General features: G+C 40.5%; 1 protein-coding gene across 8 annotated transcripts in view; it reads left to right on the forward strand.

Annotated features, from left to right (window-relative positions):
- The window catches only part of Nme7 (NME/NM23 family member 7), a 129,326-nt gene that overhangs the window by 18,262 nt on the left and 84,325 nt on the right, over positions 1-26,739 (forward strand). For 4 of the 8 annotated variants that reach the window (XM_087579965.1, XM_087579966.1, XM_087579964.1 and 1 more), the window contains 7 exons: positions 923-1,030; positions 3,181-3,347; positions 13,251-13,361; positions 15,728-15,778; positions 17,737-17,944; positions 20,358-20,463; positions 20,568-20,796. In XM_087579965.1, the coding sequence (XP_087436091.1) occupies positions 923-1,030; positions 3,181-3,347; positions 13,251-13,361; positions 15,728-15,778; positions 17,737-17,944; positions 20,358-20,463; positions 20,568-20,608 (792 nt within the window). In that variant the 3' untranslated portion in view covers positions 20,609-20,796. 8 annotated transcript variants of the gene reach the window in all.

Raw genomic sequence — 26,739 nt, forward strand, 5'->3', positions numbered from 1 at the left:
CTGTCCTCATATCCCAAGTACATGCAAGACTGAAGAACGGACAGTGTGTGTACTTCAGAAGGAAATCAGACATAGAATTTAGCCAAGTTTGAATACCTCCTTACCCCATGGTGGAAACAGTATGTGTGACTTAGAGTTACTTTTCTGCATCTCTGAGTAGCATTTCCTTGATTGGGGTGTGTGTGTGTGTGTGTGTGTGTGTGTGTGTGTGTGTGTGTGTTTCACTGAGACAAGTCATGGTTATAGAGAAACTGGCTACTTTTTCCAGATGACATACAGGGTACCTCTCTGTTTGTAGTTTCTATTGTAAACTCTAGGTCAAAACTTGAAGAACTCATACCTGAGAGCTTAGAAGTATTGGAAACTTTTAGAAACAGTGGAAATCATCTTGTCAGTTTTTCTGTTTGGTGTTTATCAGAGAGGAATGAACAGAGGCCTGTCTTGCTTCTCTAACTCAGAGGTGAACACTTTCCCCTGCTGTTTTTACAAAATGATACTGCTGTGAAATTACTGAGAAAAGAGACGTTTACACATTAGTGCAATAGTCTATGCTTGCTAAACTCCTGAGTTTAAGATATTAAAACTTCTAGCAATGGAGTCTCTTAGTAGCTTGTTGATAATTTTGAAGTAGCTTGACTGCAGAACGACTATGAATTGTTAAAGTTGTCAGATCAGGAGCCCATGTTCTGAAGACTGCGATTGAATTGAGATGATTGAATGGTCTTGAAAGGATGATTAAACTCATCTCTGCAGTACATAAGTGTGTTTAGTCAGAAACGAGCAGGATAAAATTTCTAAGCAAAGAATAATTCAGTATAATAGCAAAGAGTCATTTGTGTAAATATTTGGAAGTTCTTATTTTGTATGACTTACATAAGAGTGCTTATATGATAGTGATAAAATTATTTGTTTTTCTTCACAGAATCAGAGTGAGAGGTTTGCTTTCATTGCAGAGTGGTATGACCCAAATGCTTCACTGCTCCGACGCTATGAGCTTCTGTACTACCCGGTAGATGGATCTGTTGAAATGGTAAATGAGGGCTGGAAGGATGGCTCAGTGGGTAAAGCGCTGGCTATGTGAGCGTGAGACTCTGGTCCTCAGCAGCCAGGTACAGTGGCAGGCGTGGTGGTGCTTACCTGTGATCCCAGCACTGTGGAAACAGAGATCTCAGACCTGCTAGCTAGATGGCCTAGCGGGATGGGTAAGCCCCAGGTTCAGTGAGAGGTCCTGTCTTAGACGATAGGGTGAGCCAGGTGTGGTGGTGCATATCTTTAATCTGGTATTCAGGAGGCAGAAGCACAATGTATAGTAAGTTCTAGGCCAGGCAGAGCTACTTTGAGAGACCTTGTCTGAAAACAAACCAAAACCAAAAGGACCCCCAAACAAAACAAAACAAAACAGAGCGAACAAATACAAGTAAGGCATACAGCTCCTGAGAACAAGACCTGAAACTCACTTTGGCTTGCACTCATCTGCATAGAAGTCCACTCGTACATGGGAACTCCGACACCGATAAATACCCTTTGTTTGCTTAAAAGTTAGCAAAACTCTACCTATGGGACGGGGAGGAGAATAAGAGTGCCTTTTATATGGTTGATTTTGAAATTGCATTGAAAGATAATTTTTTTCTTTTTTTAAATTGAAAAATATGTTTTTTCCATACAATAGATTTTGATTACAGTTTCCTCTCCCCCAACTCCTTCTAGATCTTCCCCACTGCACCCTTTCTTTCTCTTTTTCATTAGAATACAAACAGGCAGCTAAATAATAAAATAAAAACAAACCAGAATATGATAAAAACAAACAGAAAAAAATACAAAGAAAATCACAGGAATACGTGAGACACTGAGACACACATTCGTGGACAGGGAATGCTAATGGCCAGAGTCCGGGGGAGTTACCAGCCACTCTCTGTAGCTATGTTGTACTGGATTTCTTTTTCTTGGTGCTCAGTAATATGCCAATACAGGAAGATAGCTTTGTGCTGGTATTTCTTTTCCTGAGTTATGCAGTAGACAGAATTTTACCACATAATGGAGTCTGGCCGCTCACTTGCAATCTGGTCTAATCTCAGACAGGGTTACAAATGTGCACCTTCACACCAGTCTTGTTGCAAATTTCTAACTAAAGTATTTTTTGCAAGATTTTACATTAAAAATATAAAAGCAGCTTAAGCTTGGTGACATTGGACTATAATTTCAATGCTTAGGAGGCTGAGGCCTCCCCAAACAAACAAATAGGCCTAATTTGGAAACAATACTGCTGCAAAGGTGTGAAGGTCTGAGCTTGCCTCTTAAGCTCCTACCTACATAAGAACTGGGCCTTTTTCCCTCTGATAACTCCAACCTCGAGTAACAGAGACTGGAGCTCTCTGGGGCTCTCTGGCCAGCTGGCCTAACTCAGAGCACACTTCAGGCTCAGTGAGAGAGCCTCTGATGATAGAATAAGGTGGGAAGTGACATCAGACAACCTTTTATGGCTCTCTACATGCACACCTACATACACACACATGCATGAACATACATAGAATACACACACATAGAAGTAGATATATAGAGAGACCCCAAAATGAAGTAGGACAACTGGTATTTTGGATTAATCAATTTTGGATAAGTGATTAGAGATAAATGGTTATTAGAGTCATAAATATTATTGTTAAAAGTTGGTCTCTGTATAAAACGTCAAATTGAAGAGGTTCTAAGAGGGTCCCTGTCTTTGCATCCCTTCATAGGTAATTGCTTTAAAAAGGCAGCTTATTTGGGGATGGAAGGCCTAGACAGAAGGCTCAGTTAAGAGTGCTTGCTGCTCTTGTAGGTCCCAAGTTTGATTCCCAGCACCTGCACTAAGCAGCTCACAGCAACTATAACTTAGTTCCTGGCAAGCCAACACTGTCTTCTGTACCCACACTCACATGTACATCCCCACAGAGAGGGAGACACACATAAATATACATCACTTAAAGAAAATACAATTTATAGTGAGCTTCTTTGGTATTGAAATGTGTACATAAAAATAAGAAATATGAAAATCTGTCTGCTGCTAATAGTTGCTGGGGTACTTGGCTAGTATATAGGTCTAGTCAGGATTATTTAAAATATGTATTTTATTGTTGGAAACTTTCTGTTCTCTGTTCGGCATACATTCATTCATCAACAGTATTCTCATTGTGCTTGTGCTAGCATGATGTCAAGAATCGTCGCACCTTCTTAAAGCGGACCAAGTATGAGGACCTGCGCGTGGAAGATTTATTTATAGGCAACAAAGTCAATGTGTTTTCTCGACAGCTGGTGCTGATTGACTATGGGGACCAGTACACAGCCCGCCAGCTGGGCAGCAGGAAAGAGAAGTAAGGACACTTGTGTCATCGTTTTCCATTGAAACGTTGCTTGTGACTCCCTTTCCATGTCTTCATAACCTAGTTTTTCCAGTGACCCAGTATAGCTTTATAACATTCAAAAAAACTCTTGGGATTCGTTCCTTGAATAATGAGGTATTGCCTGTAGTACTAGGAGGTGGTTATTTGGACGGGTCGGGGGAGGAGATAAAGCTGTTACCCATTCTATCTTCCTTATGTATATTTCTCACTAAAACCTAAGACTATTTGAGCACAAGGTTTTCTTCCTAAGGATAAGTGTGACATTGGGGTAGGGGATGTGATAATGCACCAATCACTGTAAATTCAGGAAAAAATGAAGTTAATTCTTGCAAGACTGAAGGCTTTGTGTGTTTGTTCTGTCTTGATAAAACTGAATTGAATTATACCCAAGTAAATGAACTGGGGAGAAATGCTAGTCAATGGAGTGAGTATATAGAAAGATACAAAGGTGGGAAAGTCCATCCTAAGTTGAGAACAACTATTTATTATCCTGCTTGAGTAAGTTGGTGGCTAAAACTTATATAAGTTTAATTACTAAAATAATGATCTGAATGATTATGGTAACAATAGATATGAAGAAGAAATAGGAGTGCGCTTGATTAACTAAATGGAGTAACTAATGCATGCTGGGAAACAGCTCAGTTGGTGAATGTTCGTTTAGCACAGATGAAGCCCCAAAGGTCTGGGCTTTGAGCCCCAGCTCTGCATAAAAGTGGAGATGGCTGCACATGTCTGTCATGCCAGCACTTGGGAAGTGAAGGTAGGAGACCAGAAGTTCAAGGTCATATTAGTTTACACAGGGAGTCTAAGGCCAGCTTGGGTTACATGTGATTCTGTCTCAAAATAATAATAATAATAATAATAATAATAATAATAATAATAAAGCTCAAAGAATGGAAGCTTTAGTAACTTCTGGGTGAGATGATGAGGAGATGCCTCAGGGAGATGGAGCAAAGGACACAGGTGAGAGAGAGAGAGAGAGAGAGAGAGAGAGAGAGAGAGAGAGAGAGAGAGAGGAGAGAGAGAGAGAGAGAGAGGAGAGAGAGAGACACAGACACAGAGAGAGACAGAGAGAGACAGAGATCAGACCATCAGAAATCACAAAGCAAGAAATAGCTTGCTCTGGGGAATTTTATTCAGCTACAGAGAATGAAATTCAAATGTATGGAAAGTGGATAGAACTGGAGATCATTACATTAAGTGAAAGAAGCCAGACAACTGAGAGATATCAGGTGGTTTTTTAAAAAAATAAGTGGAATATAGATAGATGGATAGGTGGATGGATGGATGGATGGATGGATGGATGGATGGATGGATAGAGTGTAGAAAGGGGAGCATAGAGGAGAGAAGTCTAAAGAGAACTTTTGGTGGAAGGGGAAGGGACTAAGAAGAAATGAGTCAGGATTGGGGAGGGTGGTGGGGTGTGAAAATAACTCTGTAACAAAAATGTCACCGTGAATCACATTATTTTACATACCAGCTAAAAAATTTTTATTTAAAGAAAATTATGTCAGCTATAGAGTGTGGGCAAACAAAACGGACAACCCAGTGGGAAGGAGTAGGCAGCACACTGCTTCACTGTGGCAACTCTCTGGCAGCGTTGGCAGGAGGGGCTGGGGCAGGGTGGGGTAGAAGCCTCATCTGAAAGGGGACTGGCGGGAGGTGGGAGAGAGGACGGGCATGGGTAAGGCTGGTAGATGAGTGAAGTTCACTATGAAAATGGAACAGTGAAACTCATGGCTGTGTGCGAGAACCAAAATAAATGTTAAGATCTGAAAAAAAAAAAAAAAAGGGAATTTAAACACAGGAGACTGGATAGGACCTGGGAATGATTCTTGTCATCTTGTCTTATTCAGTTTTGTGTTTCTTGCATCACTGAGCAAATCTCTCTCCACAATGCAAGTGCAAGGTTAATTTTACCTTATAGTTTTGTAGCTTTCATCCTGTGACTGTTTGGGCTCAATGCTTTGGGTCGCTGCAACACAACAAATTATGAAGGGATATTGAGTGGTGGAGGAAGCTCTACACCTTAGGGCAGAAAAGTAAAGGAGAAGGGGCTGCTGTCCTAACAGCCCTTCTAAGTTGTGGCCTAAAGACCGCCCAGTAACCCCACTGCGCTCGCACGTGCACACGCACGCATGCACGGTTATCCTCACATGTACCTTTTTATTCTTCTTTCCTTACTGTTTGCCATTCTGATTTTCTTTAGTTTTGATTTAGAAATAAACAAAACCAATTGGAGATACAGCTAAACATCAAACTTTAGAGGAAAAAATTGATAATGAGGATTCTCTTCTGGAAAATCATTTCTACTGTAATGAAAATGGCATTTTAATTTTCAGTGTCCACATTTATGAGTTGTAGCTTTCTGAAAATAGATTAAATATGTTGGAAATGAAATTTTAATTCCTTCATTTTTTTGGATTTATTTTAGGGACAGAGTATTTGGAAGATATCATCTGTGCTTGTGTATTTATTGATGTAGCACTTAACATTAGGGATAATTGTTGAGAGTTAAGGCTGTATATTTAAAAGTTCCAGAAACTACTTAACACAAAAAAAAAATCAGTAAAGCTATTTCTTAAGGCTTACTACAAAAATAGCTGAATGCCTAACATCTGTATAGTAAGAAGCATATAGTGAGTGGCCCCTATAGAATAGGGTATTTCTTTCTGCAACCTCCTTGCCCTTTTCTTTACAATTCCTTTCTAATTCTTGAGGTGGCTTGAGGCCTACTGTAGAGATTAGTGTACAGGTGGTAATGGGCCAAAGGTGGAATGATTGCCTCATGGGAAACGAGCAAAGGACAACTGTAAAATTGTATAGCACTAGACTAAGAGGCACCTTCTATTCTTATAAGATCCAATATGAAATGACAGTGAGAGTAAGGAAGTAGCCTGCCTCTCTCTCTCTCTCTCTCTCTCTCTCTCTCTCTCTCTCTCTCTCTCTCTCTCTCTCGTGTGTGTGTGTGTGTGTGTGTGTGTGTGTGTGTAGACCAGAGGTTGACATTGGGAATAGTACTTTATCACTTTCTGCCTTATTTATTCCTCACTGAATCTGGAGCTCTTCAATTTGACTAGACTGCCTGGCCACCAAGCACCAGGAATCCACCTTCTCTTCCTTACAGTTGCTAGGATTACTGGCACGCACCACCATTGTTGGTGGCTTTTTATTAAGTGTTTCATTTTCCCCTGAACCCAGCTATCTCCCAAATAATTGAGAATGAACTATTGTATTTATTTAACAAGCTTTAAGGGCACCAGAACTGAGCAGTATTACTCTATTTTAATCCTCTAAGCTAATCTGGCTACCTCCTGGCCAAAACCCCAAGATTCTTGCATATTATGGCTTTCTCTTTTCAAGCTGTTTTCTCCTGGTGTCTCCTGGGCTCCCCTTGCCACATGGCAAATTCACACTTATTCTCTCTCCTTCCCGCAACCCTGACTGGGATGGAGTTCATCCCTATTCTCTCCCCTGCCCAGGCATTGGCTAATCAGCTTCTTTACTGACCAATCAGGGAATATTTGGAGAGCAATGTTTACACAGGAGATTCTTAGGGTATGGACTGCAAGTGGATATGGTCAGCATTTGCATAAAACAAGGATACTGTTTCCACAGTGCACAATAACATTACGCCTACAACCATGCTCAGTTTTGGTGTGGGTTTCAAAACTCAGGCTTTCACACTTGTGTGGTAAGCATGTTACCAACTGAGCCATTTTCCCAGCCTCTGTAATCCCTTCTATTGCATGATAAATACCTATAGCTTTCATTCATTGTGGACAATGATATACGCCAGTGTCCTGGCTAGTTTTATATAAACTTGACATGAGCTAAAGTCATCTGAGAGGAGGGAACGTCAATTAAGAAAATGCCTCCTCATGCTATCAAGTCGCAGGCAGGGCTGTAAAGCATTTTCTCAATTACTGATCCATGTGGGAGGGCCAAGCGCCTTATGGGTGGTGCCACCCTGGGCTAATGAAGAACAGGCTGAGCAAGCCATGAAGAGCAGGACAGTCAGCAGCACCCTCCATGGCCTCTGCGTCAGCTCCTGTCTCCAGGTCCCTGCCCTGGTTGAGTTCCTGTCCTGACTTCCTTTGTTGGTGAATAGTGATATGGAAGTGTAAGCCAAAATCCCTTTCTTGTCCAACTTGCTTTTTGGGCATGGTGTTTCTTCACAGCAATATACATCCTAAGACAGCCAGTCACTGTGATGGCCCTTTGCATACTCCTTTCAGGCACAACAACTTTTAAGCTCTCATTTAAACTAGTAAAGGTAAGCCGAGAAGTTGGAGTTAATAGTCTACATGGAGCTAAATAACATAAAAATGGTCATAATAATTGTTATTTCTTTCTTTTACCTCCGATGTGTGAGAAATGAGTATCCTTAACTCTGATTCTATAGAATGATGGAGTACCTTGGCCTGTCACACATCTAGGAAGTAAAAGGAAACAAACAAACTGTTGGTTTTTAATACTCCAGAATGTGCCTGTGTTCTGCTTCGCGTTATAATCTGTATGCCAACAGATACTGTGGAGTGGGACTGGCTTAGCTAGGCTTTCTATTGCCCTGATGAAACTCCATGACCAAAAGCAAGCTGGGGAGGAAAGGGTTTATGTGGCTTACACTTCCACATTGCTTTTCATCACCGAAGAAGTCAGGATAGGAACTCACACAGGGCAGGGACCTGGAGACAGGAGCTGATGCAGAGGCCATGGAGGGTGCTGCTTTCTGGCTTTTCCCCATGGCTTGCTCAGTCTGCCTATAGAACCCAGGGCCACCAGCCCAGGGATGGCACCAGGTACAATGCGCTGGGTCCTCCCCCACCAATTACTAATTGAGAAAATGCCTTATGCTAGATCTCATGGAGGCATTTCCTCAGCTGGGGCTCCTCCCTCCCTGATGACTCTAACTTCTGTCAAGTTGACACACAAGAGCAGTCAATAAAACTGACACTTTGTCAGCTTGACACACAAACACATTCCAGTTAAGCCACAACCCTTCCTTTCTTATTCACCTCGAAGATCTGTAAGTTTAAAAGTCCCACAGTCTTTATACGTTGAGACACATTAAAATTTCAGTCCCTTTAAAATAGCCAATCTCTTAAAATCCAGTGTCTTTTAAAATTCAAAGTCTCTTAGCTGTGGGCTCCAATAAAATACTTTCTTATTCCAAGAGGGAAATCAGGGCACAGTCACAATCAAATCAAAATCAAACTCTAGCTGTCTAATATCTAGGACTTATTTACGATCTTCTGGACTCCTCCAAAGTGCCTGGGCCACTTCTCTAGCCCCTCTGTAGCACACATAGCTTTGTCTTCTAGGCTTTGGCTGGCTCCACTCCACGGCTGCGGCTACTCTTAGTAGTCATCCCATGGAACTGACATCACCAAAACTGCTGGGGTCTTCTCCAAGTGGGCTGCTCTTTCACCAGTAGCCTCTCACAGGCTCTCTTCATGCTGTTAAACCTCAACATCTTGGCATGAGCCTTCAGTCCTGGGCTGTCAGCTGCAATTGAGGCTGCACCTTCACCAATGACCTCTCCAGGCCTCTTACAGGGCCAAGCATCATCTGCTCTCCATAACCCCTTCATGCCTTCAAAACCAGTATCACCTGGGTGACTCTTACATATTACCAAGTCCAGCTGACATTGTGAGGCACAACTGTGGCAACTGTAGCCACCTCTGGAATACAGACTCTCTGTGCTGACTCTCAGGGAACACTTTCCAGAGGGTTTCACCTTACTGATGCTGGTCTATATCACTGCTGTTTTCTTAGCTCCAGCTAACCAGCATCAATTGTCCTCATATCATAAAGGTTTCATTATTAATCTTATTAATCACAGCCGATTCTTCAGCTCCAGCTAACCAGAAACATAGAATCTTAACTCAAAATAGCAGATGGTCCTGATAGAACCTTTAATCTTCCCTCTGAAATTTCACAAGCAGGCTTCTGCACTGCTTTCAATATTCTTTTCTTTCAGTCTCCTACAGAACATCCCACTGAGCCATTGACACTCAATGGCTTTTCTAGCTCCAAGTTCCAAAGTCCCTTCACAATCCTCTAATCTTTTCAGTTTAACTAGTCTTTAAACATGGTCAGGCCTGTCATAGCAATACCCCACTCCTGGTACCAACTTCTGTCTTAGTTAGAATTTCGTTGCTATGAAGAGATACCATGACCACAGCAACTCTTATAAAGGAAAATATTTATTTGGATTGGCTTACAGTTTTGGAGGTTTATTTAGTCCATTATCATCATCATGGTAGGAAACATGGCAGCTTCCAGGCAGACATGGTGCTAGAGAAGGAGCTGAGAATTCTACATCTTGATCTCCAGGCAGCAGGTGACTGTACTCCACACTGGATGGAACTCGAGCATAGGAGACCTCAAAGCCCACCCCCACATTGACACACTTCCTCCAACAAGGTCACCTCCTAATAGTGCTACTCCCCATTGGCCAAGCATTCGAACACATGATTCTATTATGGTCCCCAAACCTATTCAGACCATCACAGGAACTAAGAAATGTTTGAAGTATTAGACCTTTGTAAATAGAGTTATTGTTAGTGTTAGTGCATGTAGTAATGTATAGTCCATTGACAAAGTATTTCACCATTTTCTTTTCTGATTCATTTCTAATTGCAAATGGATAGTAAATACTAGCAACCATTTGGTGATTTAAATAAGTTTCTGAGTCAAGGGATTTAACCCTATTTTATGTGTCCATTGCTCTGAAAAAGAGTGTAAGTATTCCAAGTTGCACTTAAGGTGTTATCTGTACTTAGAAGATATTTAAAGATGTCTTTCTTGGGGCAAAGAGAAAGACCTAAATCTCCTTTGAATGCTTGCACATCCAATATAACTACACATGTCTGTTTAACACAGATATTCACCACTGATACAGTGGGCCCTCACCAATACCAAGAGATTCTGTTCACTTCCATGGTGCAACTGTATTTCTTTCCACGTTACTTTCCACCCCAGCTGCAAAACCGTATGTCCATCTACTTCCTGAACATTTCCACCTGAATTTTCCACAGATTTTTAATAATTAATGAATTCAAGATGGGGTTCTGTTTTACTGAATAACCTTCTGATTCCTCAGTCTCCACACACTCACAGATGTAGGGGTTCATGGCCCCCTGGACCCCATCTTCATTGTAACCCCCACATCCAGATAGGGGCCATATGTTATCAACTTACTTTCCCCAGCAACTTCTTCATTTATCAGCCATTGTCATCTTTTTTTTTTCAGTTTATCTCGTCTCCATTTCCCCTTTAAATTATTGTTTAAATTCCCTCTAAAACTTATAGTGCCAGACTCTGAAGCATTTATAGGTTTATAGGTCTTTATCTCTCCCTTGGTGTCTCTTCAGCTTCTTTATGTTGGCTCTCCCTCTCCCTCTCCCGCTCCCTCTCCCTCTCCCTCTGACCCTCTTTCTCATTATCTTCATGTTGTGATTGTGTTGTATGGGAGAACTACGTAAATGTGCAGATGAGTGTGCTTTGTGTTTATGTTGAATTACTTGAGGGGCAGAATAAACTTACTTAGCTCCTGGGGAGAAGCCGTTTGCTTCTCTCTGTTTCCTAGAGGAGTGGGTGGTCTGTGTGAGCATTACCAAGTTCAAAGCTTTTAGGTTCTAGGGCTGATAGGTTGGCTCAGTGGGTAAAGGTGCCAGCTGCCAAATCTTATGACTTGAACTTGATTCCTGGGACCCATATGGTAGAAGGAAGGAACTTAGCCTCTCAGATTGTCCTCTGATCTCCAAATGTATGCCACGATGTGCTTGCACATACACGCACACCAGTACACACACACACACACACACACACACACACACACACACACACACACACTTAAAACTAAAGTTAAACATTCTTTTTTAGTTCTGAATATGCTATGTGAACATGTGCCTTCTGGCTTACCCTAAAGTTGTAGAACTTGGTCCCAAATTATTTTAGGGTTTATCATCTGTTAAAATCTATTTCTTCCTCTAGTCCTGCAGTACATATTAAAATTCAGATTGCCAGAGATCATGTTAGCAAATCAAAAGCAACTTTGATTCTTACCTTTCCTGAGACTCCATGTACTAGACTTTCTTGATAGCTGTTTACTATCTAGTCAATTCAGGTCTACCTTAAAATTTTCATCTTAAAGGCACTTGCATGGTAGGACATGTTTATAACTAACACTCAGGAGGCGGAGACAGCAGGGTTGAAACTTCAAGGTTATAGCAAGATTCCTTCCTTGCCTGGTTTCCTCCTTCCTCCCTTTGTCCATCCTTGTCTCTCTCCCTTCCTTTCTTTCAATAAGTATTTAGAAAGAGTTTTCAGTAGAAGGATGCCTCTTTAGACTGCAGTCCTTCATCCATGAAGTGAGCACATATTTTATGCTTGCCAAGAGAACAAGAGAAATCACAAATTGTTGTTTAAAGTGGATTGTTATGTACTTAGAGCAAACACAAATACATTTTGAAACATTTTCATAAATGAGCATGTGTACTCTTTGCACAGGGGCCACACTGTTGCTAGGATATTGTTTTATGGTAGACTGCTTGTGTCTTCTCACAGACAAGGTTGCTACGGTTTTGCTTAGAGCCTGAAGCATTTGAGAGATAGATGTTCATCTGCATGGCTCTGGGAGGACTGCTGTTTTCCAGAAATCTGCATCCTAGCTGCCTTGGTGAATGCAGGACTAACCCATCTGTTTCTCACTGTTTGTTGAGAAGGTTAATTTAACATATTGGTTTTCATATTGTTTTCTCTTGATTCTGGACCCTGATGCATAGAGTGCTTGTTTCAGTGCAAGCCAGGAGGTGGCTGTGGAAGCTGGCTAGACTGGGTGCAGGGTTTGGATGGCGCCTTTGGAAGAAAGCATGACTCATGCTTAAAGGTTCTGGTGGCATTTGATGTTCACATGTGTTGTTGGTGAGAGAACATCTGGGTCTTTGTGTTTTAACCTTGCCACGAATAGAGAGACACAGTAGTAGAATTTATGGGTTATTGCTGAACTGACAAAATGGCATGCATACGTTTTAGTTATTAGAGAACAAACACTAAATTCCTGGTATATTTAATGCAATTTCTTGTAGATTAGTTCTCTATATAAAAATATCCTATAATATAGAGACATTTTAAACACCTGCATTTAAAACACACACACACACACACACACACACACACACACACACACACACACACAATTTTAGGGCTGATGAAAGCTTAACAGATAAAGGCACCCACCACTGAGACAGAGGACTGAGTTTTATTCCTGACGGCCACATGACAGACGAGAGCTGACTTTGACAGATTGACTTTTGACCTCCATTCACAGGCTTTAGAATGCTCATGCCCCCACACATATATAAACTCACACATGAGAATTAAAGAAATGTAATTTAAAAAGTAAGAATAACAGCTTCAGTGTTCTTTCCTACCCATATTCTCTTTCTCCACCATTTCCTCTTATTTTATTTTACTGTATTTTATTATATTTATTTTAATAGATTGAGTCTTTGGTATATATTCTTGGCTGGTCTGGAACTCTCAATGTAGACCAGGCTGGCCTCAAATACACAAGAGAGAATTACCTCTTCTGTCTGCTGGGTGCTAGAATTAAATAAATGTGTGTGTCACCACACCCAGCCTCTTGCTTTTTTAAAAATAAGGTTTAACTAATTTTTACTTCTTTTGAAAAATAGTGATATTTTATGTAAGTTTTTAAGAGATATCATCTTTAACACACTTTCTCTTTTCTCAATTTGGATGTTAATAGTCTGATATGTCTGTGAAGGAAATGAGTACTGGGAATCATAAACAAAAGCGGTAGGACTGCTTTCGTCTCCTGATCCGTTCTTTATTTCCCCACAGAACTTTAGCCCTCATCAAACCGGATGCAGTATCGAAGGCTGGAGAAATCATTGAGATGATAAACAAAAGTGGGTTCACTATAACCAAACTCCGAATGATGACGCTGTCAAGGTAGTAACGCGTCGCTCGTTTTCAGTTATATAATGTCTTTTATTGTTCCCATCAGTCTTTAAATAAACAAAAGCAAAAACCAAACGAACAAAAAACCCCACAGAACAACAGCAAAAGTCCTTTCACTGAGTGGCATCATGGTGATGAAAGCAAGGCAATAGGCAATCGATCAGCCAAGCCTGAGCTCTCGTCAGATTCCTAGTCCTCATCTAACTGTGGTGACGGCCATATTCCCTTCTGCTTTCGTCACAGGAGTTCCCGATCTCTTCTAGTAAGAGTGTACTGTATGAAAGGAATAGAGTGTGTGACCATCTAGTGATTTCTCTTGGTTCTGGTTGCCAAAAGGGATGACTTTAGAGATGTTTACTCACCTTTTACTCAGCCTACTGTGGTGCCAGCATGCCTGTTTACTTCTCCAGAAGGCAATCCAGCCTAATTAGATATTTCTTAAAGAATTTGATGAAAATAAGACTTACCCCAGTAAGCCTTTTCTATCACAAAATAATTGTGATCCCAGGATAAAGGGCAATGGTAACCGAATAGTCACAATGCCAAGCCAAGAACAGGGAAGTGTGTCTCCCTTCCTTCAGTGCAGGTCTGATTCAGGGAGGACAGAAATGAATGACGTGATGCAGCTCCTGTCAGCATTTGGTCAGTGCTCGGCTGGTATCTGATGGGAGTCTTCAGCATCCCAGAGATGAGGTGCTTTATCACTGCTGACGTCATAGCTGCCATGTCATACAATACGAGCACACTTCCGAGACGATGCGAGGGTAAACAAGGGATGGGGCATCGAGTAGTAGGAAGCAGAGCAGGGTATGCAGAACTTACTAGCAAATCACCTGTGCTACTGTTGACTGCTCTGTACTGCTCAGGTCCAGTGTAGGCAGCCGCAGCAGTGAGGTCATGACTGCAATGGCTGTGTGGAGCCCTGCAGATCATTACATTGTACAGCCTTTCTCCCAGTCGCCCATCTCTTACACTCTTTCGACCCATGCGTCTATGATCGCCCCTGAGCCTTAAGGGGATGGTATAACTGTCTTGGTTAGGGCTCAGCACTGGGCACTAGGGGAGAGCTTTCCTTAGGGCCGAGTGCTTGACTATTCCTTCTCTCAGTGCCTTGAGCCTCCTAGAATCTTCGCGTTCATCCCTGTTCGCTGGAAAGAGGCTTACATGAGTAAGGTTCGTGAGAGCAGCGTTTGTCTGTAGGTACAAACAGTTGCATAGAAGACAGTTTGACACCATGTCAAGTTAGCTAACGGACAACAGTAAGTTTCCCACAATGGTCTATGGCCTCCCTAGCCATAGATAAGCTCTTAAAAGCATTGTATACAAAATTAATTCTCAAGTCTAAAAGGTTGTGGGGTTCTTGCTAGTGAACAATTTTAGTTTATTGGCCATTTTAAAAACTGGTTGAGGGGCGGAAGAAATAACTCTGCAGTGAAAAGCACTGGCTGCTCTTCCAGAGGACGCCAGTTCAGTTCCCAGCACCCACATGGTGGTGGACACCATCTGTAACTCTAGGGAATCTGACGCCCTCTTCTGGACCACAGCAGGAACTGCCTGCATGTGCTAAACAGACATGCAGGCTAAATCCTCTACATTTAAAATAAACTAACATTTTAAAAAAATTGTTGTTCATATATAGTTGTTACATAGTATAAAATCTTTTCAGTCCAATGAGAAAGCACCACAGTTAAGATTTTGGTGGGGCAGAAGCTGTTTTTTAGAGCTCTAAGCTTACCAGTTTAGATCATAGTATCTTTTTATTGTCCGCAGAGCTACTTTTAGTGGAAATGTAGATTTTAATATGTATAATTTGCCAAGCAATTAAGGAAATACAAGTATATAGATCTTTTCCTTGAAGATATCTAAGAAGTAAGCAACAACTAGTAAATTAAAACCTGCAGGCATTTGGCATACAGCCCAGCAGCAGAGCTCACAGCTAGCATGAGTCAGGCCCTAGGTTCATCCCCAACAGATGACAAAAAACAAGGTAAGCTGTAGCTGAAATTCTAAAGCCTAAAGTTGATTCTGATTTTTGAATTAGAAGATGTCCGTTTTTTATGTAACTTGTTTAGACTTTAAATATCAAATACTCTTATCGATTTGATATCTAACAATATATTAAGAATAATGAGATACTAGTAAAATGGAAGACAGATGAAGTGTAACATTAATAAAAAAGTAAAATTATCCTCTTACTTTAATTTTTTATCTTATTATACATAGAACCATTACTTGGAATATGCAGTTTGGTAGAAAAAACATTAATTAGTTTGCATACAGATCATGTTTATGTGTTTTAATCTTTATTTTAGTTTATTAACACAAGTTAAACTATTTTCATTTTTATTATCTTATAGGAAAGAAGCAGCAGACTTTCATGTAGACCACCACTCAAGGCCTTTTTATAAGTAGGTACTCAGCTTGTGGACTAAAATTGTTTTCTTTATACTTTTATCAGATAAGCCTTTTTATATCCAGCACTTGACCCTCTAATCAGAAACAAATGAGTGACTTATTTGTTATGAGGAATATCTTTATATCTCAGTGAATTAAAGGAGCGAGTTTGTAATCATAGTTTGTGTTGGCAATGTTGTTGTACCTTAAGGCCTTTACTCTGATATCTTGTATGGACAAGGCAATAGTCACAGAACTAAGTAAGGACATGTAGTTTGTTCCTTTGGAAATGGCTAATCATAGATGTTAGAAGCTAACATCTATTCTAAGTATTTTGGATGTAATTAAAGTGACTAATGTGCATACTCAGTGCCATTGACAAAGGAATGACAAATTTCTGGGGGGGTTGTGGGGTTTTTTTTTTTGTTTGTTTGTTTTGTTTTTGCTTGATCATTGTTCTGGTTTTTATTTTTAAATTATTTTTCTTGGATATTTTATGTATTTACATTTCTTTTTTTATTGGATTTTTTAATTTACATTTCAAATGTTATTCCCTTTCCTGGTTTCTCAGACATAAGTCCCCTCTTCCCATCTCCCTCCCCTTCTTCTATAAGGATGTTCCTCTCCCCATCCACCCCCTCCCGGCACCCCCACCCAACATTCTCTTACATTGGGGGTCCAACCTTGGCAGGACCAAGGGCTTCTCAACAAATCTCTAATAAAGACAAATGAAGTTTTAGCCAACCTGGCGCGGTAGACATTTTATTTGATATCATACACAGAAGGATAACTTTTTTTTAAAAAAAAGAACATTTATATAATAAAATTACTGCTTTATGACTTAATCATACATTGTAAAATATTCCTAAACTTTGTTAGAATTATCATATACATTTTTTGGCGATTATTCTTTGTTTTAGAGTCTTTGTATGTCTTTATAACCCTAAGTCACAGCACCTGGTTTAATATCGTCTATATAATTCATATGCAGAAAGTTTCCAGGAATGAATTAGCTGGTTCTTTGGCACTGGTCATGATCAATATCTTGTCGGTAGCCCACCAGGCCTTCAGTTGTCACACACCACAGCCATTATTAAGTGACTGGAGGGATTGATGACGGGTTGAGAAGCTATATGCAGTGCAGTCGTAGTCATATGTGACTATGACAGGCGGGTAAGCCTGTATCCTGTCTTCCTTTCTCTGAGAAGGCCCTGTCAGTTCTGCCTCTGCTTAAGAAGGTAAGAGGCTGGGACACCACTTATTTCAAGTTAAACGTATTGTTGCATTGTGTGCACATGAAGAAATAGAAAGATTAGAAAGATAAAATGGAGTGTCATTTTTCATTCCCAGGGAGCTGGGACTCAGACATAAACTTCAATAAAAGCCTGTGTGTCTGGTCCATCACTTAGATACCATTACCCAGGGCAGGTTTTCGCCTAATACAGGCCTGGTTTTGAAAGCCTGTTGACATTCTCTTTCTTTATCACATTGATTTAGAGTGTCACTCTCTGCATTCCAGTACTTACACACTGCAAAATTAAATAAGTTGTTCTTGAGCATTACAAAATACCATGCTTGTCACTGTATTATTATAATACTCTACATGGCTGCTGCGTTGAGCCATTGGAAAACAGAATGGAATCACCTTTCTCCTTCTTAGAGTAGTGGGGAAGATCAGATCAATGGTCTGCATTTTAAGTCAGTGAAATCATCCGAATTCAACAAGTGTTCCCTCCCCTTGCAAACAGAAATGGCCTTGTCGTATTTCCTGTAACGATTTTGAGGCAGACTCAGTCACTGTAAGGCATCTGTTCATGCCGATTTCCCATATTCATACACTTCCCTGTGATCAGAAACAGATCACAACATGCTAGTCCTCGAACTTACTATGATGTCCTAACATACCTTCATTGTCAAGCAGATGCCTAGGTTGACAGCGTAGAGAAGTAACTGGCTTTTCCCTGCTCCCCAGCGAACTGATCCAGTTTATCACAAGTGGGCCTGTTATTGCCATGGAGATCTTGAGAGATGATGCCATATGTGAGTGGAAAAGGTTGCTTGGACCCGCAAACTCTGGGATAGCGCGTTCAGAAGCCCCCGGAAGCGTCCGAGCCCTCTTTGGGACAGATGGCATAAGAAATGCGGCTCACGGCTCTGATACTTTTGAGTCCGCTGCCAGAGTAAGTTGTTTTGAGAAATATTTTCCTTCTGCTTTGTTTGGGAAATTGTCTTGTGTCAAAGTAAAACATTTCTCCTGCAGAGGACTTTGGGAGGTTTGGAACAGCTAATGATGTAGCCTGGAAAACCTGGTGAAGTTTTCCTAGGCTCAGGTACCGTTTCCAAGCCACACCCCCTTTTAAAACGGTTGGTCACAGTTGTCCAGTGCAGTTTTCTCAAAGTCTGACATTTGCTACCACCCATCTTTCTGGAAAAGATTAATTTGCCGAGGCTCGTGTTTGTGACTTAATTAAATTAAGAGTACTAGTTTATGGATCTATAGTAGATACTCCAAACGAAGGTTTCATTTGAGTAGTCTGTAATTCAGATGAGGCAGTGGTGTGAACTAAGCTGGTGACTAGATCTGGAACATGCAGCTTACATGAAGAAGCTAGAACCCTAGGTCTTGTTCTCGCAAGGTAGCTCAGTGGGTAAAGGCGCTTGCGGCAAAGCCGGATGTTCTGCTGTGTTACCTGGGGCCCATGTGGTGGAAGCAGAGAAATTTATTCCCACAAGTTATTCTCTGACCTCTGCCCATGCACATACACATAGATAAACATAAAAATGTAATTAAAAATTCCAAAGCAAGAAAGGTTTCTTTAAAAAAGAAAGAAAAAAATCGAGGTTTTAACAAAAAAAATAAGAATTATCCTGTGAGGAGCTTGGATGTGAGTATTGGTAACAGCTTGTTTGTGACAATCCATGTTACAATATCATAGGTGCCCAGGAGATGGCTGAATGGACAAGACACCGTGTAGCCATCTGTGGTACCTGATTTGTCAAAAAGAAAGGGAAAAGAAATTATTACAGCAAGGAAATCTCAGAATATTTTTGTTGAGTGAAAGAAACTAGAAAAAATAGCATATATTGTATAAGTCTATATAAAATTATAGAAATTAACTTACAGTGACAAAGCAGGTTAATAGTCAATAATAATAGTTAATTATTAATTTTTAAGCGTTCTGCCAACTGAATCACTCAAATATATACAGTGTTTGAGTAAATTCTCTTCCTCCCGCTTGCTTATGCTTTAAAGAATATTTACATATAAAAGTAGAAGGGAAACCATTAGAGAAGAGGATGGGATAGAGGGAAAAGGGAGAGTAACGTGGGATTGGTAAGATCACAGTGCGTGTGGACCTCTATGAAAATGTCCCCAGGAGGCCTATTTTCTATATAATTAATGTATTCTAATAAAATATAAAATGTATTAGTATAGCATATTAACATATCTGTTATTATCTTTGACTTTTTTAATTGTAAACTTGAATCACGGTCTCACTATGTAGCCATAGTTGGCCTGGGACTTGTTCTGTCGGCCAGGGGACTTACTAGCCTTTTGCCTCTGTCTCCAGAATGGCAGGTTTGATCTTTCAAGTATAAATTTAGTGAAAAGAAAATACTCAGAGTCAGGTTTTGTTCTAGGTGTTTGGAAGCCAGTAAGATCTGCAAATTGGTCCTTTTCTTCAAATGTATAATGTTACAGTAGGTGACAAGTCCTTGAATAGTCACAGCTGGGATGGATACATGGTGCTGGTGGGGGTGTCAGGGAGAGCTTTGTAGAGGTGAGCCCATTCAGAGAGTCCTTTGCTCCTGGCAGATGTTGGAGCAAGGAACAGGTTTTTATGGAGAACCTAGTGGAAAGAATAATGCTAACTGCTTAGGGCAGCATTTAAGTCATTAAAAGAACTGATTAATGTGAACATCCTCGTGGTCCATTCAGATGGCTGACTTGTTGGTCTTATGAGCCCTTGGCAAAGCAGATAACCACTGCGTGAATCATTCATAATATATTGCTCATTTTGGTTTATGATAGAACTATTGCAAATTATGGTTAATTAGCTGTAGGTTTCTGTTTCCATAGGGATATCCTTGTTTTAATTTTATTTTACATAGTTTTAAACTTTACATTATATCTGTATTTATAAACTATATTTTGGGGAAAGTAAGAACTTCATACCTTTTCCCCCCAATCCTCAGTTTGTTGAGATCTCGTCACTTATAGTAGAGGTCATACAACGACATTGTCGCATTGCTTTGATTAATACTCTTTGCGTGTTATTCTGATCGTGATGCTGAAGTGGAACTAAGATACCACAGTCTTTGTAAATTCACATTTAGAGAACTGGAAACAGGGGCTGGGGATTTAGCTCAGTGGTAGAGCGCTTACCTAGGAAGCGCAAGGCCCTGGGTTCGGTCCCCAGCTCTGAAAAAAAAAAAAAAAAAAAGAAAAAAAAAAAGAAAAGAGAACTGGAAACAAAGACTTTCTGTCATAAAACTTTAAGAGTAATTGTGTATCTCCAGAAATAGTCTACAAGTCTCAGATAAGAGACCATCTATGTCAACATCCTTTTTCTCGTCACTCCCTATCTTTAGGAAATGGAATTATTTTTCCCCTCCAGTGGAGGCTGTGGCCCAGCAAACACTGCTAAATTTACCAATTGTACCTGCTGCATTATCAAGCCCCATGCTATCAGTGAAGGTAAGGGCCACGTCGTAGATGCTTTACAATGGAATAGCTTATTTGGCTAATGTTTGTGCACTGTGTTTTACCTGGTGCAACTAAAGTATACTTTAATATTTCAGGTTTTTCTCTTCGAAGGCACATGACTCAAGGCTATATTTAAGGGAAGTCTGTCTAAATGTCTGTCTTTATTTTGGTATCTGCATTTGTAGTAGCTGTTCATAGCCAAGCTCACCATGCTATGAACAGTTGCTGTTTCCCTGCTTCGGATCTTCTGTCTTCCCAACCACATAACTGAGGCTCACTCACCTCGCTCAGTGTGCATTAAAGCACTGTGTATACAGCTGGAGAGATGGCTCAGAGTTAAGAGTGATTATTGGTTTTGCTGAGGACCTGGGTTTGGTTCCCAGACCCACAGCTCCAGTCCCAAGGGATCTGATGCCCACTTCTGACCTTGAGGGAACCAGGCAAACATGTTCATTACGTCCAGAGCGTATCTTTACTGAGAGAGTTGGAGATTCTCCCTCTAGTCCTCTGTATCTGGAACAGTTCTTTGATGGAAATGAATATCTATCTATCTATCTATCTATCTATCTATCTATCTATCTATCTATCTATCTATCTATGTATATATCCACATACTCATAGACATATGTGGGTATGCACACATATACACTGGGACTGTACATGTTCATTCCTTGCTTTAAACTATCTCTTCTGCTTGTATGAGTCTAGTGTGTGCATCTCCATCAGATACTCCAAGTTGTTTTAAAAATAATGCGTATAATTTAAAAGATACTTCTTGGAAAATAGAATATGCTGAGTAGTATGCACAATAGAGTGGAGTTTTTATGTGTTCTAAGCATACATATAGTAGAAAAACTTGAAAATTTCATATGCATATTTATTATAAGACAATAAAAATTTATCTAAACCAGGCACGATGCTACACACTTGGAATCTTAGCACTCAGAAGTCTGAGAGTGGACAACTGCACTTTTAAGTCATTCTGAACTACATAGTGAGTTTGAGGCCAGACTGGAAAATACAGATATAGATATAGATATAGGTGATACAGATACAGATACAGATAGATACAGATACAGATACAGACAGATACAGATACAGACAGATACAGATACAGATACAGATATATCTCAAGACCTTGTTGTAAAAAAATTATCAGACTTGTTATAGTTAATAGTTTGGCATGTTTTCTTCTGCATTTGTGTCTCTGTGTACACATGTGTGCATACATGATACATATGAGTGCATTGTAGCTGAGGTGTGTCTGTACTCTGCTGCTGTAATTTCATTTTTGTGAGCATTTCTGACCTTTGAGGTTTTCTGAATATTTTATGACTGATTGAATATTCATAGCAACCATATGCATACTTGGGTTGTTTCTGGTTTTTTTTTTTTAAATTAAAAATAAGCTGCCCCTTCTTTTGTGCTCTCCTGATGGTTTGCCTTGTCCAACTTTGATGAGATGGGTTTCGTTTTGTCTTATTTTGTTGTGCTTTATTGTTATCCCTTAGAAGCCCTTCTTTTTTAAAATTTTTATTTATTTACATTCTTGCCATCGTCCCCCAGTACTCCCCCCACAGCTCTTCATCCCATTCCTCTTTCCCCCTATCTCTGAGAGGATGTCTCCCCCCGCCCCCCAACACCAGGTCTTCCCCTTCCCTCGGGCCTCAAGTCTCTCCAGGCTTAGGCGCACCTTCTCCCACTGAGGGCAGACCAGGCACCCTCAGCTGTATATATGCCAGCGCCTCAGACCAGCCATGCATGAGCCATAAATGGTGGCTCAGTCTCTGGGAGCTCACAGGGGTCTGGGTTAGTTGAGACTGCTGGTCTTCCTATGGGGTCGTCCTTCCCTTCAGCTCCTTCAACCCTTCCCCTAATTCCTCCATAGGGGTCCCTGACTTCACTCCAATGATTGGATGTAAGTGTCTGCATCTGTCTCAGTCAGCTGCTGCTAGGGCCTCTCAGAGGACAGCCATGCTAGGCTCCTGTCTGTAAGCACATCATAGCATCAGTAATAGTGTCAGGCCTTGGTGTCCCCCTCAGCCCCCCGCTATGAGATGGATGAGATGGACCCCAAGTTGGGCCGGTCCCTGGACAGCCTTTCCTTCAGTCTCTTCTCCATTTTTGTTCCTGTAGTTCTTTTAGATGGGAACAATTTTTGACTGTGGGTTGGTAACCCATACTTGGGGCTCTGTCTAACTACTGGAAGTGGACTCTGAGTTCCCTCTCTCCACTGTTGGGCACTTTGGCTAAGGTCACCCCCATTCAATCCTGAGATTCTCTCACCTCCCACGTCTCTGGACTTTTTAGAGGGTCTCGCCCCAGAAGCTCCGACCCCAGAAACTGCATATTTCCATTCATTCTCCTGGCCCCCTGGGCTTTTACCCTCCACCCCCTACCTGATCCTTTCCCCCTTTTCCCCCTCTCCCTCCCCTCTCCCACTCAAGTCCCTCCCTCCCTCTGCCTTCTATGTTTCCCCTTCTAAGTGGGATTGAAGCATCCTCACTTTGGCCTTCCTGTGTGTTAAACTTCTCATGGTCTATGAGTTATATCCTGGGTATTCTGTACTTTTTTTGACTAATATTCACCTATCAACGAGTACATACCATGCATGTCTTTTTGGCTCTGGGTTATCTCATTCAGGATAATATTTTCTAGTTCCATCTATTTACCTGCAAAATTCATGATGTTCTTGTTTTTAATAGTTACACAATTCCATTGTGTAAATGAACCACATTTTCTTCATCCATTCTTTGGTTGAGGACATCTGGGTTGTTTCTAGCTTCAAGCCATTACAAATAAGGCTGCTATGAACATAGTGGGCATGTGTCCTTGTGGTATGGTAGAGCATCTTTTGGGTATATGCCCAGGACAGTGTAGCTGGGTCTTCAGGAAGAACTATTTCCAATTTCCTGAAGAACAACTAGATTGATTTCCAAAGTGGTTGTACCAGTTTGCAGTCCCAGAAGCAATGGAGGAGTGTTCCTCTTTCTCCACATCCTCACCAGCATCTGTGGCACCTGAGCTTTTGATCTTAGTTATTCTGATTGTAAGGTGGAATCTCAGGGTCACTTTGATTTGCATTTCCCTGATGACTAAAGATGTTGAACATTTCTTTTGACCATTCGAAATTGCTGTTTAGAATTCTCTGCTTAGCTCTGTACCCCATGCTTTAATCGAATTGTTTAGTTTTTGGAGTCTAACTTCTTGAGTTCTTTATATATTTTGGATATTAGCTCTATCATATGTTGGGTAAGAGCTGACTTCCTCTAGAATTCCTTGCATACCCGATTCCCAAGCCACTGAGTGCAGGTTTCCTGCCAGCTACTGTGTAAGGAAGAACTAGGCCTTGATGTGGTCCTCATAGACTGGGCTTGCAGAGCAGCCATTGAAACTACCGTCTAGGATGGGTTCTTCTGTCTCGTCAGTGATGGAGCCTGGGCAGAGTTCATTCCATACCTTGGGCGGGATGTCACACAGTGGATTGGAATTATAACTTCATATAATGAATATATAGTTGTTGATAAGTAAGTTTTTGCCCGGTTTGAGGGAACTTGTGACAGAAACTGCCTGTTTGAGCAGTCTATTGCTGGGATAAATGAGTTTGGGGGAGTTCTGGTGTGCACAATGAAGTCATTGACTGACTTGCATCCTTATCTTTCACGGTAAAAATTTCTGGACATAAATAGTAGTCATGTGTATGTAGGCAGTGTTAATTCTTAGTCCTGCATTTAATCTATGAGGTTACAGTAATCTCTCCTCTCACTTCTAAGAGGGCTAGGGAAAGGAGAAACTTCTGTTGTTTAACTTATTTTTATTTTTTGTTTCTGGTTTTTAAATACATGGTGAGGGGAAAAGTATGCTTGAGGTGTTTCGGTCTTTTCATCTCAGAGCTCAGAATTGAAAAGAAAGTAAAACCAGGTGAATGTTTGGTTTTGTTTTTTCATTTTTAATTTTAAAATCATGTTTATATGTCCTCAATATTATTTATATGCAGTTAATTTAATTCTGTCAATAAAATGAATAGTCATAAAATACAGGGAAATTAGAAAATACAATAACTGTATAACATAATTACACAGGTGAATATAACTGACAAATCATATATAATTTCATAATACATATAATTGAAAGGTATCAAAATGAAATTTATGTTACATATATAGTTTTAATGTTTATGCAGGCTTAAGTCATTTCAATCAGTTCTCTAAAGGTTAACTGTAAGTAGAGATATAAGTAGATAATTTCATTCTGAAATCTGATTATGTCCTTCGAATACCATTCTGTTGATTACTATCCATATATGTTGACCCAATTATTTTGCCTTTTTGTATCCTATTTGCATATTTATAATAATGATAATAGTGCTGTACCTTTTGTATGACCAAGGATCAGACTTACATTATATGAAGGTGCTTAGGGGGCTGGAGAGATGGCTCAGTGGTTAAGAGTACTGACTGCTCTTCCAGAGGTCCTGAGTTCAAATCCCAGCAACCACATGGTGGCTCACAACCATCTGTAATGAGATCTGATGCCCTCTTCTGGTGTGTCTGAAGACAGCTACAGTGTATTCATATAATAAATAAATTAAAAAAAAATGAAGGTGCTTAGGACAGTCCCAGCATTGGTTAGTGCTGGATCTCAGACACTGTAGCTATGATTAGTATCCCTCACTACCCATGCCACTGCTAATATCATCAGCTTAATTTTCAACTACAGCAGAACTTTTCCCTAGTATAAAAAGCTATTTAAAATGCTATCAAAACCCACCAGCCACCAGGGAAAGTAAGATTCCTGTCATTGCTTACGAAAAGGGGACTTGAATTGTTTTCCTTAGTTAAAGCCTATGTCTAAATTAACTTCATAAAGTGGGATTGTTGCTTAAAAGGAACAAAGTCAGCAGCTATTCTTTTATTTATTCTTTAATAGTTTGTATTATTCATACCATGTAGCGTGAGCATATCCACACTCAACTCTCCGTCTACTTCCCCTAGATATCTCCAACCTACCCCTTCCCACTCTCATGTCTTCTCCTTCCTTCCCTCCTTCCCTCCCTCCCTCCTTCCGATTCCCCTTCTGTGTTCTTGCCCTCGTTCTCTCTTTCTCTCTCCCTCCCTCTCCCTCCCCCTCTCTCCACCATCCACTGAATCCAATTTGTAATGCCTACTGGAATATTGAATGTCCTTGTGTGGATGGCCTCACTACAATGAGTCAGGAGTGTTTCAGTCAGGTCACAGCTGTGTTGTGTCCAAATGACAATTTCTCACAGTTCTTCTCCCATTCCCTCAGCATGTACACTCACTCTGCCCTCTCTTCTTGAGGCCCCTGGACCTTTTTTGGGAGTGTGAATGGGAAGGTTGATATAGATGTCCCAATAAATGCTAGAAACTCACAAGTCACTGATTCTCACCATTTTGACCAGTTATGAGTCTGCACACACTGATGCCCAGGAGGACACTTCTCTGGCCAAGGTGGAGAGCAGCACAAACCTATGGGTATAAACGTAAATATTTAGAAGGCAGTTTGACAACGTGTCCATTTAGCAAAGCAACAGTATTGGTTCCCCTTTAGGGCCTATGACTATGGGCTATAGGCTTGCTTTCTGGTTGCCTGTTATGGTTGGTGATAGGCAGAAGGGGTAATCCTGATGGAAATACCTCTCTTGCACATGGAATGACCAAACAATTTCACTTTTTAAAAATAAAGACTTCTTTATAAATTAAGCCTGAAGATTTCTTAGAATATTTCTATTTTTATAACAGATTCATGCATTAGATTGTTTTATTATGTAGATCATGATATTGTTCATTCTGAATTTTGCTTCTTTGGTCAAATCAAGGTGTTTTAAGCTTTGTCTCAATCTAGAAGTTGATACATTCCCTGGTTCTTTGGAGCTGCGTCAAAATTCCTAGTAAAGAACTCTATAGTCTGTGTGTTAATGCTGTTTGGGTTGTAAAATTAGTTTAATTTTAATGAGAATATTTCAAAGCCATTTTAGTATTTTTGAAATAAACAGATGAAAACACAGTTGAGATATCTGTTTGATCAACTGCAGAGCATGGATTAAAACAGTGACAGTTTTTAACGTTGGTGCCAGAATTGGCTCTGGTGATGGCTGCCTGACGAAGGGTTTTCTTAGAACTTCTTTTCATGTTTTAGTATTTACATAAAGAGTGAATTTGACTCCTGATAGACCTAGAGCCCTGCAAGACACTTCCTGTCTACTGTGTCTCCTAATTTGGGGCTGATTGCATTATTAGTTAGGCT

Source organism: Rattus norvegicus, chromosome 13, assembly GCF_021556685.1.
Source record: "Rattus norvegicus strain SHRSP/BbbUtx chromosome 13, alternate assembly SHRSP_T2T, whole genome shotgun sequence".
Classification (NCBI taxonomy): Eukaryota; Metazoa; Chordata; class Mammalia; order Rodentia; family Muridae; genus Rattus; species Rattus norvegicus.